We start from the raw sequence: 14,134 nt of genomic DNA on the forward strand, positions 1-14,134 counted from the left end.
TTTTTTTAAGGGATTCTATAAAAGAAAAGTGTTCATACCTACCTCTCTATTGGGCGTTGACACGGTCCATTTTAGGAAGCTCTATGACTACTGAAAACACTTCAACGTTCGACACACTTCTCAGTGTGGGAGCTACCTGATCCTCTGCTTCCACCAGCCCCTAAGTTTAAAGTGGTTCTAAAGGCAGAACATTTTATACCTTCATGGATTCTGTGCACCCCCAGCCCTTACCTGATCGATCCAGCGATGTGCACAAGAGCCTTGGCTTTCCGGGTACTCTCCCTCCTCATTGGCTGGACACCATTGGTTCCCACTGCTGTCAATCCCAGCCATTGAGCCAATGAGGGGAGAGAGGGGGTGGTGCCAAGCTGAAGCTGTGTGTGTGACTGGCACTCGAGAGGAGCCAGGAGTGGTGTCAGAGGGGGTCCCCAAGACTCAAGAAGAGAAGGATCTGGGCTGCTCTGTGCAAAACCACTGCTCAGAGCAGGTAAGTATAACATGTTTGTTATTAAAATGTTTGGTTTTTTTTTTTTATATTTATGTTATGTGTGCAGTACTGACCTAATGACAGCAGAGGCTGACAGAGAAAACCACAGTGCACAATTGGGGGTGAGGGATCTGCTACACCCAGGAGTAAAGGCCCGTACACACGGTCGGACTTTTTGACAACAAACATGCAAATTAGCTGTTTTGGAGCAACATCCGACTGTGTGTACGCTCCATTGGACAAACTTTTTCTGTTTTCATCGGACTTTTGTTGGCTGTGCGAACGGACAAACTTTCTGGCAACAAAAGTCTGATGGAGCAAAGTCCGACCGTGTGTACGCAAAAGCATCGGACTTTTGTACAAGGTACAAACACGCATGCTCAGAACCTATGCAAACGATCAGACTAGAATACAGAAGTTGACCAAAGGTGGCGCTGGAGTCATTTAACGTCCTCTTTTGAAGTGGCGTCCGTACGTTGTGACGTCACCACGTTCGTGTTTGTTGTCAAAAAGTCCGACCGTGTGTATGCAATACAAACTTGTGGACCACGCCCTTTGTACAAAAGTCCACGGAAAAGTTTGTACAAGTCCGACCGTGTGTACAGGCCTTTAGTTGGATGAGAGTTTTCAGCATCCAGAGATCTTCCCAATCACAACTTCATACTCTTCTTTGTGATCAAAATATTCCCACTCCTCCACTGACAAATAAGTTGTAATGTCATCACACCTATTCTGCAATGGATTTAAAACAAACCATAAAATACATTACAAGTCTATTGCTAACCATGTATGAATAGAGAGATTGAGGGGCTTTGTTCAATCAGCTGTTCTTACAGATTTACCAGTTTAAAGTAAGATACAGATATCTACTGCCATTAATAAAAAATACATTGTTTGGACTTTGTATGAGACAACTGCTACAGAGTTTGTATGTCTCCATCCCTGAATTATAGAAAAAAAAGAAGGGAAAGGGGAATGGTGGGACTTTATATGAAGCACAACACCAAAACCAGACGAATCATCAATGGGTAAATACTGTAAAATATTTTAATGGTGCACATGGATGCATGTGGGACCGTACAGAACATGCAGCAAATAACATAATATAGTAATAGAATACATACATAGAATTGTACATACACATATGTGTTGGAAATGCATACATATATAAAAGTTCCTAAATAGTAAATACTAAATAATGTATTCAGTGTAGCCCAAACTTGCATATAAACATGATTGCATGCACACATGATAATATACACTCTGGTCCAAATTATTATGCAAATTCTATTTCAGTGTCACAAAGATTAAATATTTTGTTTTTCAGTTTATCTCATGGATTACATTGTTTTCAGTGATCAAAAGAGCCCTGAGACACAATCTCGGACACCAGTGATAATTAGATTGCCAGGTGAGCCCAATTAAAAGGGAAAACTACCAAAGGAGGGTGTTCCACATTATTAAGCAGATCACCATTTTCAAGCAATATGGGGAAGAAAAATGATCTCTCTGCTGCCGAAAAGAGTGACATAGTTCAGTGCCTTGGACGAGGTATGAAAACATGGTATTTCACGAAAACTTAAGTGTGATCATCGCACTATTAAGAGATTTGTAGCTGATTCAGAGCACAGACGGGTTTCGTGTAGATAAAGGCACATTGAGGAAGATTTCTGCCAGATCCATACATCGGATCAAGAGAGCAGCTGCTAAAACACCATTACATAGCAGCAAATGGATATTTGAAGCTGCTGGTGCCTCTGGTGTCCCATGGACCTCAAGGTGTAGAGTCCTCCAGAGTCTTGCAACTGTGCATAAACCTTCCATTCGGCCACCACTAACCAATGCTCACAAGCAGAAACGGCGGCATTGGGCAAAAAAATACATGAAGACTAATTTTCAAACAGTCCTGTTCACTGATGAATGCCGTGCAACCCTGGATAGTCCAGATGGATGGAGTAGTGGATGGTTGGTGGATGGCCACCCTATTCCAACAAGGCTGTGAGGTCAGCAAGGCGGTGGTGGAGTCATGTTTTGGGCCAGAATCATGGGAAGAGAGCTGGTCGGCCCCTTTAGGGTCCCAGAAAAGAAGGTGTAAAGATGACCTCTGCAAAGTATGTGGCGTTCCTGACTCACCACTTCCTTCCCTGGTACAGAAGGAAGAACTATGCTTTCCATAATAAAACCATCTTCATTCATAACAATGCACCATCTCATGCTGCAAAGAACACATTTGCATCAATGGCTGCGATGGGGGTAAAAGGAGAGAAAGTCATGGTGTGGCTTCCATCCTCCCCTGACCTCAAATCTATTGAGAACCTTTGGAACATCCTCAAGCAAAAGATCCATGAGGGTGGGAGGCAGTTTACATCCAAACAGCAGCTCTGGGAGGCTATTCTGGCATCTTGCAAAGTTTTCCTGTCCAAAAACTCACAAGTTCAATGGATGCAAGACTTGTGAAGCTGCAATCAAATAAGGGGTCCTATGTTAAAATGTAGTGTGACCTGTTTAACCACTCCAGACCCAGGCCAATTCTGACATTTCTCTCCTACATGTAAAATTCCTAATTTTTTTGCTAGAAAATTACATAGAACCCCCAAACATTATATATGTTTTTTTAGCAAAGACCCTAGAGAATACAATGGCGGTCATTGCAACTTTTTATCTCGCACGGTATTTGCGCAGCAATTTTTCGAACGCGTTTTTTTTTCAGAAAAAAAACAGTTTCATGCTAAAAAAAAAAAAAAAAAAAACTGTAAAGTTAGCCCAATTTTTTTGCATAATGTGAAAGAGGAGGATACGCCGAGTAAATAGATACCCAACATGTCACGCTTCAAAATTGCACTCGCTCGTGGAATGGCGCCAAACTTTGGTATTTAAAAATCCCCATAGGCGACGCTTTAAAAATTTTTACTGATAACATGTTTTGGGTTACAGAGGAGGTCTAGGGCTAGAATTATTGCTCTCGCTCTAACGTTCGCGGCGATACCTCACATGTGTGGTTTGAACACCATTTTCATATGTGGGCGGGACTTACGTATGCGTTCGCTTCTGTGTGCGAGCTCACGGGGACAGGGGCGCTTAAAATTTTTTTTTTTTTTTTTTATTGTTAATTTTATTTTTATTTTTTTAGTTTTACACTTAAAAAAATAAATAAAAAAAATTGATGACTTTTATTCCTATTACAAGGAATGTAAACATCCCTTGTAATAGGAATATGGCACGATCGGACCTATTTACAGTGAAATATGGGGTCATTAAGACCCCATATCTCACCTCTAGGCTGGGAAGAATAAAAAAAAAAAAAAAAAACGATCCTGGCTTCCTAGCCAGATTGGGTCCGTTAATTTGAATACCGAGGCCGGGCGTGACGTCATAACATCGCGCCCGGCCTCCGAACGATCATAGAGACTCCAGGGACAATCTAGTCCGCCGGAAATCTCTATGATCACATGCTGGGGCCGGCGGATCCTGTGACCGACTCACCGATGGAAATGGTGAGTCGGTAGAAGCACCGGAGGGAGGGGGGGGCCCCCCGCCGCCCATAAGAACGATCAAGCGGCGGAACAGCCGCTATGATCATTCTTATGGTGTAGGGAATCGCCGGCTGAAAACGGCAATATCTGAATGATGTCTGTGGACTCAGGCATCATTTAGATATAACCAGCGAAACCCCATGACGTCAATAGATGTATTGCGGGTCTCAAGTGGTTAAAAAAGTTAAAATGTTGTTCAAAGTTTGATTGAAATAGCTTTTGATTCCAGTAAATATGCTGCAAACACAACAAATTACAATTTTCAGTTCTTTATAACCTATAAAGTATTTTGAAACTTACTGTGTGTAATAATTTGGAACAGTGCATTGTAAGTTTTTTATTTTGGAAAAAAAAACCGTTATCATTAGGAGGTTTGTTCAATAAAATTGGAATTGTACTCTTAATAATTGATAACATGAGAATTATGCTGACTGTTGTTTACATCAATTATTTAGGTAAATGTCACTGGCATAATAATTTGGAACAGGGTGTAGAATTGATTCAAGGTAGTCGCATGGTAAACGCATGGTAGCTGTGACAATACATCAGTATATAGCTCTATGCACGTTTCATGGATAAATTCCACTCGTCAGGAGCAAATGCAATCTAGGGATGTCTGTAAAAAATATAGATACCAAATATAGTAAACTAGAGTAACAGGAAGAGGGGGAACCACAACTTAAAGGGGTTGTAAAGGGAAATGTTTTTTCACCTTAATGCATTCTATGCATTAAGGTGAAAAAACATTGACACTGCGAGGGCCCCCAGGCCCCCGTTTTACTTACCTCACCCCTCGAAAATCCCACGCTCGCCCCCGCCGTCCTTTCTCGCCACTCAGCCTGGCCGCTGATTGGTTGGGGTGGATGGATTGAAAGCAGCACAGCCATTGGCTTGTGCTGCTGTCAATCACATCCACTGATGCGGAGCGCCGGGGGGCGGGGCCGTGTGATACAGCGAGTGGCTATGGCCGTCGGCTGTATCACGAGAGCGCGCCCGCAGGTGCTTCTCACCATGCGAGGGAGCTTGCATGAACGTGAGCAGTACCTGCGGGAGGAAGCAGAGACAGCCGCCGAGGGACCCCAGAAGAGCAGGTTCGGGGCCACTCTGTGCAAAACGAGCTGCACAGTGGAGGTAAGTATAACATGTTTGTTATTTAAAAAAAAAAAAAAAAATTCACTTTACAATCCCTTTAATCCCAGCACTCTTACCTATAAGTGGGCTACAATAAAAAAAAACATGGGTAGTATTATTAGCTGGAGGCACTATTGGAAACTGAGGTGGCGATGACTGCGGCGAATGGAAAACAAGAAGTAAGCATCAATAGAGACGTCGTCCCCAATAAATGACTGTGGTTGTAACAAAAGTGCTGAATAGGGGCCCATAGGGCTTCTGTGGAGAAATTGTAAATAAAGTGTATCAGTTAAAGTGACTACACAATAAATGATTGGGGAAGATGAAAGAACCAACACTGGAGGGAAAAGAAACAGAGACCAGATCATAAGTGTAAAGTAGAAACAGGTGAGTAGCTCACCATAGAATGAGTGATGGTAAGAAGGATTGTGCAAAAGACCATAGAATAGATAGAAGACCGAATGTTACCCTTGGTATGAAGTATAAAGCATAGTCGAGAGATGTGCATAGTGTCATCAAGGTGTAAGGAGCAGACTGAGTGTGTGCTCCACAAGGGTGTAGAATAAGTACCCACCACATTGCCACAGGACCCCACCCAGGTCACGCTGCATGCTGATGGGAAGACGGAGTCAGTGTTCGAGCAAACATTAACCCATTTTGGTGTTGTGCTTCATATAAAGTCCCACCATTCCCCTTCTTTTCCCCCCTATTTCCTAGATATCTACTGCCACTTAAATGGGCACCAGCAGAAGATGGCGGGAAGGCTGAATCTAAAAACCATCTGCTTCTAGTGGCATGTAGTTGACCCACGAAGAAGGTCTGTGTCGGTTCCTCGCATGAATTGCTGAGTCTGCTGGGACCTCTATAACAGAGTTCTTGACCTGACAAAGGTAGCCCAACACCTAAAGTGGAATTGAACCCTCCTATTCTTTTCGGCCACGGAAGCTGTCATCTTATGCCGAAACACACGACCGGACTTTCCGTCAGAATAAACTCTGAAGGTCTTTCCAAAGGAGTTCCGACCATACGGGCTTGCCTACACACGATCACACCAAAGTCCGTTCGTTTCCAACGCTATGACGTACAACGGGACTAGAGAAGGAAGTTCAATAGCCAATAGCTGCGCTTGCGTCATATTTGGTCCATCGGAATAGCATACAGACAAACGGTTTTCCCAATAGGAATTGATTCCATCTGAAAGATTTAAAACATGTTCTATTTCTAGGTCCGTCAGAATTTTTGAAGAAAAAAGTCAGATGAAGCCCACACCTGATCGGAATATCCGATGAAATGATTGCGTTGGGCCTTTTATGCCGGAAAGTCCGGTCGTGTGTACGCGGCATTAGCGTGCGATTCCCGCAACCGAGCCTAAAGACAGAGCACAGCAACACTTGAAACCTATCCACAAATTATGTGCCATTTGGCAAACCGAAACTTCATTGGGTTTAACATGATCTAATTAATTTGTAATTTACTGCAGCAAGACTTCAGACATGGTCTCTGGGAGTGTACTTCCTAAAGTCTTTTGTTGAGAAACTTCTACTTATTAATCACATTCCAGTTCTAGGTCTCACATTTCTAAATCTGGTGGCTTCCTGCATGTGAGCAGCAGCAAATAGCATACTCAGTCTGGCGTTGTGATGTAAGGACCACTGCACTGGCAGCAGGGGGCATCATGGTCACTATATGCAGAGGGGTCTGGAGGTCACAATTACATTTTTTTGTGAAAAGATGCGCTTACCCTATAATTTCTGTGTTTGTCTCTTTTATCAGAGGCATCTACAGTATAGAGCAATATGGGACAAACAGAGACAGCAGGAGGTAAGATTAAGAAAAGAAACAAACTTTGGGAGGGTGGACAGCAATAAAACCTGTCCCCAAACGACCACCAAAAAAATGATATATATATATATAATATACAGTAATACATCGGATTGTGAGTAACATAGTTTATGAGTTTTTCTCAAAACAAGCTTTTATTTAAAAAAAATCCTGACTCAGTTTGTGAACGTTGTTTAGCAAAACTAGCAGGATTCAAGCCTCTGGGGTGTGTAGTACCGCATTTGGCCAGAGGTGCAGTGACACTTGGAGCTATTCGGAGACGCTCAGAAACACTCTGTTCCCGAGTGTCTCAGAGTGCCCCCACCACTGGTTACATGTGGTACTGCATACACTAGCAGCGCCACTGGAACAGATTATCTGAGTTTCCATTATTTCCTATGGAGAAACTCGCTTTGATATACAAGTGCTTTGAATTACAAGCATGATTCTGGAACGAATTATGCTCGCAGTACGCAAGGTACCACTGTGTGTGTGTGTGTGTGTGTGTGTGTGTGTGTGTGTGTGTGTATATATATATATATATATATATATATATATATATATATATACACACACACACACACCGGACACTTTATTAGGTACACCTGTTTAAAGCGGGAGTCCGCCGGGACTCCGCGTTTTTTTTTTTTTTTTTAAAGTCAGCAGCTACAAATACTGCAGCTGCTGACTTTTAAAATAGTGACACTTACCTGTCCAGCACGCCTGCGATGTCGGCACCCGAAGCCGATTTCTAGATCGACACTGGAGTGCTGCCGCCGCCATCTTGGGTATGGGAATCAGGAAATGGAGCCTTTCGGCTTCATTTCCCGGTTCCCTACTGCGCATGCGCGAGCCGCGCTGCGCAATGAGGACAGTCCCCGCTGCCTCTGGGATCTGTGTGTTTCCCAGCAGGCAGCGGGGCACTTGCGGAAGGGGGCGGGCACTTGCGGAAAGGGGCGTAATGTACGCCCCTTTCCGCAGAGAGCTAGCCCGGAAGTGGGTGCAGTTACCTGGATTATCCAGGTAACTGCACCCCCCTCCCCCCTGAAAGGTGCCAATCGTGGGGCCGGAGGGGGGGAGGAATCCGATGAGTGGAAGGTCCATTTTAGGGTGGACCTCCGCTTTAACCACTTCAATACTGGGCACTTATACACCTTCCTGCCCAGACCAATATTCAGCTTTCAGCACTGTCGCACTTTGAATGACAATTGCGCGGTCATGCTGCACTGTACCCAAACTACATTCTTATCATTTTGTTCCCACAAATAGAACTTTCTTTTGGTGGTATTTGATCACCTCTAGGATTTTTATGTTTTTATGTCAGAGATCAGAGGAGAATGGGCAGACTGGTTCGAGATGATAGAAAGCCAACAGTAACTCAAATACCCACTTGTTAAAAACAAGGTATGCAGAATACCATCTCTGAACACACAACACTTTGAAACTTGAAGCAGATGGGCTACAGCAGCAGAAGACCACACCGTGTGCCACTCCTGTCAGCTAAGTACAGGAAACTGAGGCTGCAATTTGCATACGATCACCCAAATTTGACAATAAAAGTTTGGTCTGATGAGTCTCAATTTCAGGTGCACCATTCAGATGGTACGTTCAGAATTTGGCACAAACAACATGAAAGCATGGATCTATCCTGCCTTGTATAATGGTTCTGGCTGGTGGTGGTGTAATGGTGTGGGGGATATTTTCTTGGCACACTTTGTTGCTCACAATGTCCATGCCTTTAGGACTACAGTGTACTTACCTTCTGATGGCTACTTCCAGTAGGATAACGCACCATGTCGCAAAGCTCAGATCATCTCACCACTGGTTTCTTGAACATGACAGTGAGGTAACTACTCCAATGGCCTCCACACTCACCAGATCTCAATCCAATAGAGCACCTTTGGGATGTGGTGGCCGGTGGGTGACCTAATAAAGTGGCCAGTATTCACACACACATATATGTATATATGTGTGTGTGTATATATATATATATATATATATATATATATATATATATATATATATACACACACACATACATATATATATATATATATATATATATATATATATATATATATATATATATATACACATACACATACACACATATATATAGTGTAGAGCTGCAACTAACGATTAGTTTGCCTGTCAACTAATCTATCGATTATTTTTCCGATTAGTCATTGACTATACAATTTTTTTTTTGTTTAATTAATCTAGTGGGTTTTTTTTTTGATTAGCTTTTTTTGGATAAGTATGTAGTTATATTCTTTTAAAAGAATTAAAAAAAAAATATATATATATATATATATATATATTTTTTTTTTCTTTTTTTTCTTTTATCTTAGCTTTTTATTTTCTGTTCAGAAGTTCATGAATGTTTATAATTTAATTTAATTTATTTATTTTTTACAATGCATAATTTTTTTAAGTTTTACAGTCCATTTATTAAGACCCCTTTCACACCAGGGCATTTTGCAGGCCCTATAGCGTTAGAAATAGCGCCTGCAATCCGCCCTAAAGAAGCTGCACCATTGCATGTAGTGTGAAAGCACTACAGCGGTGCGCTGGCAGGACGTTAGAAAAAAGTCCTGCCAGCAGCTTCTTTGGAGCGGTGAAGGAGCAGTGTGTTTACCGCTCCTCCAGCGCTGCTCCCCATTGAAATCAATGGGGAAGTGCTGTAACACCGCCGGCAAAACGCCGCTATTGCGGTTTTAACCCTTTTGCGGCCGCTAACGGGGGTAAAAGCGCCCGAAATGCGCCGCAAATCCGGAGGTAAAACGCCACTATTTTTTCCGCCGACACAATGGGTGGTGTGGTGTGAAAGGGGTCTGAAAGAAAAACATGATTTTTGAAATCCCGCCACACCATAATGCAGGGTACTACGGTACTATACATTCTGACTAGATACGCCATTAGCAAATACCAGCAATACGGAAGGGTGTTTTTTGTGCGGTGTGGGAAACCTTGCGATTCTGCACATGTTCCCGCACTACACCGCCCTCCGTGTTCTCGCTCTTTCTCAAACCATTGTAAAATAGATTTGATTAAAGGGGGTGAATAAGGTTTAGGAGGGCATTTTTTTCGATATGGAACTGAAATGAAGAACACCCGGGGATGTGACCTCAAACTACCTGGAGGAAAGTTCAAAACTAATCTTAGAAAGTGTTATTTTACTGAAAGAGTAGTTGGTGCTTGGAATACACTACCAGCAGAGGTAGTGAGGCCGTTAGAAGTAAATGGCTTCACACATGCTTGGGACAAACATAGATCTATACTCTAATAAACTTACCAAAACAAAAAAAAAACCTAAAACAAAAAACAAAAAAAATAATAAAAGAAAAAAAATGGACTACTCTGCCTTTTTCTGCTGTCACTTTTCTATGTTTCTCTATACCAGTGATGGTGATCCTCGGCACCCCAGATGTTTTAGAACTACATTTCCCATGATGCTCATCCACTCTGCAGTGCAGTGGAGCAATTTTGGAAATGTAAAAAAAATGGGAAAGGTTCGTCTTCACAGCTCTATACTGACTAATAAATCATCGTGAGTGTCACAAGTCACATCTGTCTGATCATCTATTGTTCTAATAAATAAGATCTGTAATAGGAATAGATGGAGGAATCACCGATCCCATCCCTGTGTAATCATCATAGAGAGGAAATCAGATCATCAGCAGAATGATTTCTATTGTCAGGAATGAGGACATCTCATGTGATCTGATGACAGCTTCTCTTCTATCTCCAATGTAATCCTGCACAGATCTCTCACCTTACATGTCACCCCCATCCCCCACTCTCCTCCTCTCATGCTCATTAGCTGCTGTACACACAAGGGGCCCCTCCCCCTAGCCTCTGGGGGCTGATGGGAGTTGTAGTCCCAGGATCTCCTCCCTGCAAAGCCAAGCTATCCCAGCATGCCCTGCAATCCATTCGGTGACAAACATCCAATCAGAGCTGGGACTCGGCATTGAGCTGTCTGGACTTGTAGCCAGTAAGAGATTTCTGCTTTGTAAGCACTACAAGTCCCACAATGCCTTTGGGGAGCTGTAGAGGTGAGCCAATGAGAGGTGAGAGTCGGCAGCCCCGCCCACTCACATGGTAGAAGCAGGTAAGATCTTTGTTGGGGTAAAAGTTGTGTGTTTTGTGTGTATAGGATCATCCATGTGTGCTGGGGGAGGGGAGATCCATTTCTATGGAGGGAGAAAAGATTTCTTCCTGGATCCTCCTTTCTCAGATCATAGGATGGATGGATGGTGGGGGGGAGGGGATAGGAAGTGTTACTTTATGTAGAGTTTTCTCATCCTCATCTCCTATCAGTGGAGGACACAGGCCATATACATATCTGCAGATTGTACATGTTACAAGTCCTTAGAAGAATTCTGCCTCTCTCCTAGGTAGCCAGTGACATTGGAGATATGAGTGTCCATCAAAGGGTTAAAATGAGCTTAAGGCTGCATAAGCTTTTTATTTAAAAAAAGGGTAAATACGTTTCTTTCTTTCTCCCCCCCCCCCCCCCCCCCCCCGCATGTTTTGTTAAAGCAGACCTTTCCCTAAATTAAAAGACTTTTTTTACATTTTTGTTTTTATATCTCACATTTTTTGCTTTCTTTATCTTTTTCTTTTCTTCTTCTACTTCCGGCTTTCCCTGAGGGTAATGATGATGTAACCTCAGCTGCGCTTATATCACATGGGAAGGTCAAGTCCGCATTGCCTTCAGGGAAATTCTGTAACCTAAACTACAACATCTCGCAGTGTTGTCATACTGCGCCTGCGCAAGACGAAGCACACAACGCCGTGCACTTCATCTCACGCACACACTGTACAACACAACAGCCATCTGAATGTGTTACTAAACCCAGGACCCTGCATTCACTATATCTGGTCTCCCACAGTACACAGAACATGGAAATGCATTTATTTTAGTAAATATAAACTGCTAAAAAAACTTTTCTTATCAGCAGTCTTGTGAATTCTATCAGTGTCTGGTTAAAGCTTGTAGAAAGAATTTTAATTCTCCCCAATTGCACTATGAGGCTACATGACCACTGACCCTCTGGTCGGACAGTGCTGATTGGCCCTGTGCTGATCACATGCACCCTCCCAAGAAAAAAATAACTCTCTAGCAATACACACCAAACTGAGCATGTGCAGAGTGCCTCCAAGGCTGTGTTCTATCAGCAGCTAGATTGGGGACAGTGGAAGAAGGCGAGATTTAGAGAATACAGGACCAAACAGCCTTTTTACATAATGTGGAGGATTAACCCCTTAGGTTCCACATTGAGTATAACAAGCTTGCTTTACTGCATATACAGACTGATGTTAATTACATTATTAATTACACAGGTTCTGTGGCTAATTGAATGCAGATAAGGCACTAAGTGAGTTTAATTACCACCTTAATCAGCCACAGAACCTGTGTAATTAATATGTGTAATTAATATGTGTTTGGGTCTAAAGGGATGAGGTGGCAACCCTAGTGGTTAGTAACACTTTAAGTGCTGTTAAAGTGGAGCTTTCTGTAAATGATAAAAATGGGTGAACCGGCAGGATTTTTAATGCAGAAGAGGCATGCTTTGTCTTTCCTTTGTTAAACTTACCTACCTACCTACCTATGTCTATATAGTGATCTGTGCCAAAGTCAACCGAACTTCCACGCATATGTGGAAGTAATGTCATATCTGCCCAGCCAATGAAAGTAAACCGATGCTCGATACTTGGAAGCTGGCTCAAAGATGCCAGCAGCTGGCAGGGAAGTCCTGGACATCGCGTTGCTGGAGCCAAGGTCAGTATAGTTCCCCTTTAAGCCACCAGCAATTTTGACACTGAGATTCCCACAAATGCCCCAGAAGAGGTAAATATGGATGTTTAAAGTGTAACTAAAGGAAAAACTTTTTTTTATTAGTATTGGATAGAGTGGAGAGGGATTGGAACACCTGTCAGTTTGTATTGTTGCCTACATCCCCGTTCTCTATTTGTCCCGATTACCAGTATCATTGAAAGTAAAAGACAATCCTACATTTTGGGTTGTCTCCAGAAAAGGGGAAATGTTCCAATGGGGACACTAGTTCTGGTGACCTGTGGGTCGCCAATGAATTTCCTTGCACTTCCTGTTTTGGCTATTGACAGAAAATGAAGGGACATCTCCACATTGGGAAACGGAGGGCAACAATCAACCTTACAGGGGTTATAACCTTTCCTTACTATATCCAAAATGATTTAAAAAAAAGGTTTTGCCTATAGTTCAAAAAAGTTTATATTGAATTCTACCAATTTTTAGAGGCGGGGGCTGCATTAATTTTTCCTAATTCAGGCTTTCCCCCATGACTTTCACCTTGGGGTCCATGCTGCTAATACAAACACCCTAGGTTGCCTCCGTGATTTGGACCACAAATTCCTCCCCTCCTCCATGTCCCCATTATGTAGGGAGGATGTATTCTTCAGTTCACAGAAGATGGCTGAATAATTGAGGATTCAGTGAAGAAGACGCTGGGTTTTTGTCAGGATCCACGGGTATCAACTAATGCAGCTACCACATATAAGGACTGGAGAGCTGCAATCTATTGCATTTTTGGGTTTAGATATCTTTACACGAAGTAGTTGTCAAGAGACGACTTGCACCTTGTTTAGTACACCATGTCACCAACATAGTTAAAGTCTACAGTTGGGTACAGAGAATATATGTGAGTGAATTTTGGAGGAAAGACTTTCTAGGTAACGGTCTTCTGCCTCTTTTTAGGGCGCTATGAAGCTTTGAGAAATATACATTACCTGTCCAGAGAGAGAACTTGCTGAGCTTATCTAATATGGTGAAGGAGAGAGAGCAGTTGGCAGAAGCCATATTAAATCATGCCCTGGAGATCATCTGCTTGTTGACGGTGGAGGTAAGGAGGGTTGGCTGAAGGAGTAACATGGGGAACCAGCACCTGAAATAGACGTCCCCTTTAAGGGCAATATATTGGACACAAATAGAACTGCATAGGATATTTCTTGTGTATAAATGGGACTTGGGAAATTTCATTAATGTTTCCTTTGACCTGTACTGCCCCAAACAGCCAATTTAGTTGCATTTTAGCTTAACTAAACACTTGCCAATCTCAATACATATACAGTATCTCACAAACGTGTGTACACCCCTCACATTTTTTTGTGAATATTT

At 42.6% G+C, this 14,134-nt stretch overlaps 2 protein-coding genes across 5 annotated transcripts in view; one reads left to right on the top strand and one right to left on the bottom strand.

The window, feature by feature from the left end:
• LOC143979262 (uncharacterized) overlaps positions 1–10,814 on the bottom strand; it is a 67,275-nt gene extending 56,461 nt beyond the window's left edge. Inside the window, exon 1 of the mRNA XM_077478923.1 lies at positions 10,748–10,814. The gene's annotated coding sequence lies outside the window, so the exon portion shown is untranslated. The remainder of the gene's footprint in view (positions 1–10,747) is intronic.
• A 29-nt stretch (positions 10,815–10,843) lies between these two features.
• The window catches only part of LOC143979339 (uncharacterized), a 28,071-nt gene continuing 24,780 nt past the window's right edge, over positions 10,844–14,134 (top strand). For 2 of the 4 annotated variants that reach the window (XM_077478925.1, XM_077478927.1), the window contains exon 1: positions 10,844–11,086. Coding sequence is in view for 2 of the 4 variants with exons in the window: in XM_077478929.1 (XP_077335055.1) it covers positions 13,782–13,859 (78 nt within the window). In the remaining 2 variants the exon portion in view is untranslated. Of the gene's footprint in view, positions 11,087–13,714; positions 13,860–14,134 lie in introns of all 4 variants that reach the window. The other 2 variants (XM_077478929.1, XM_077478928.1) reach the window with 2 other exon arrangements.

This window comes from Lithobates pipiens, unplaced genomic scaffold, assembly GCF_037356315.1.
Source record: "Lithobates pipiens isolate NorthernLeopardFrog02 unplaced genomic scaffold, aLitPip1_a1.2 Scaffold_1, whole genome shotgun sequence".
NCBI lineage: Eukaryota > Metazoa > Chordata > Amphibia > Anura > Ranidae > Lithobates > Lithobates pipiens.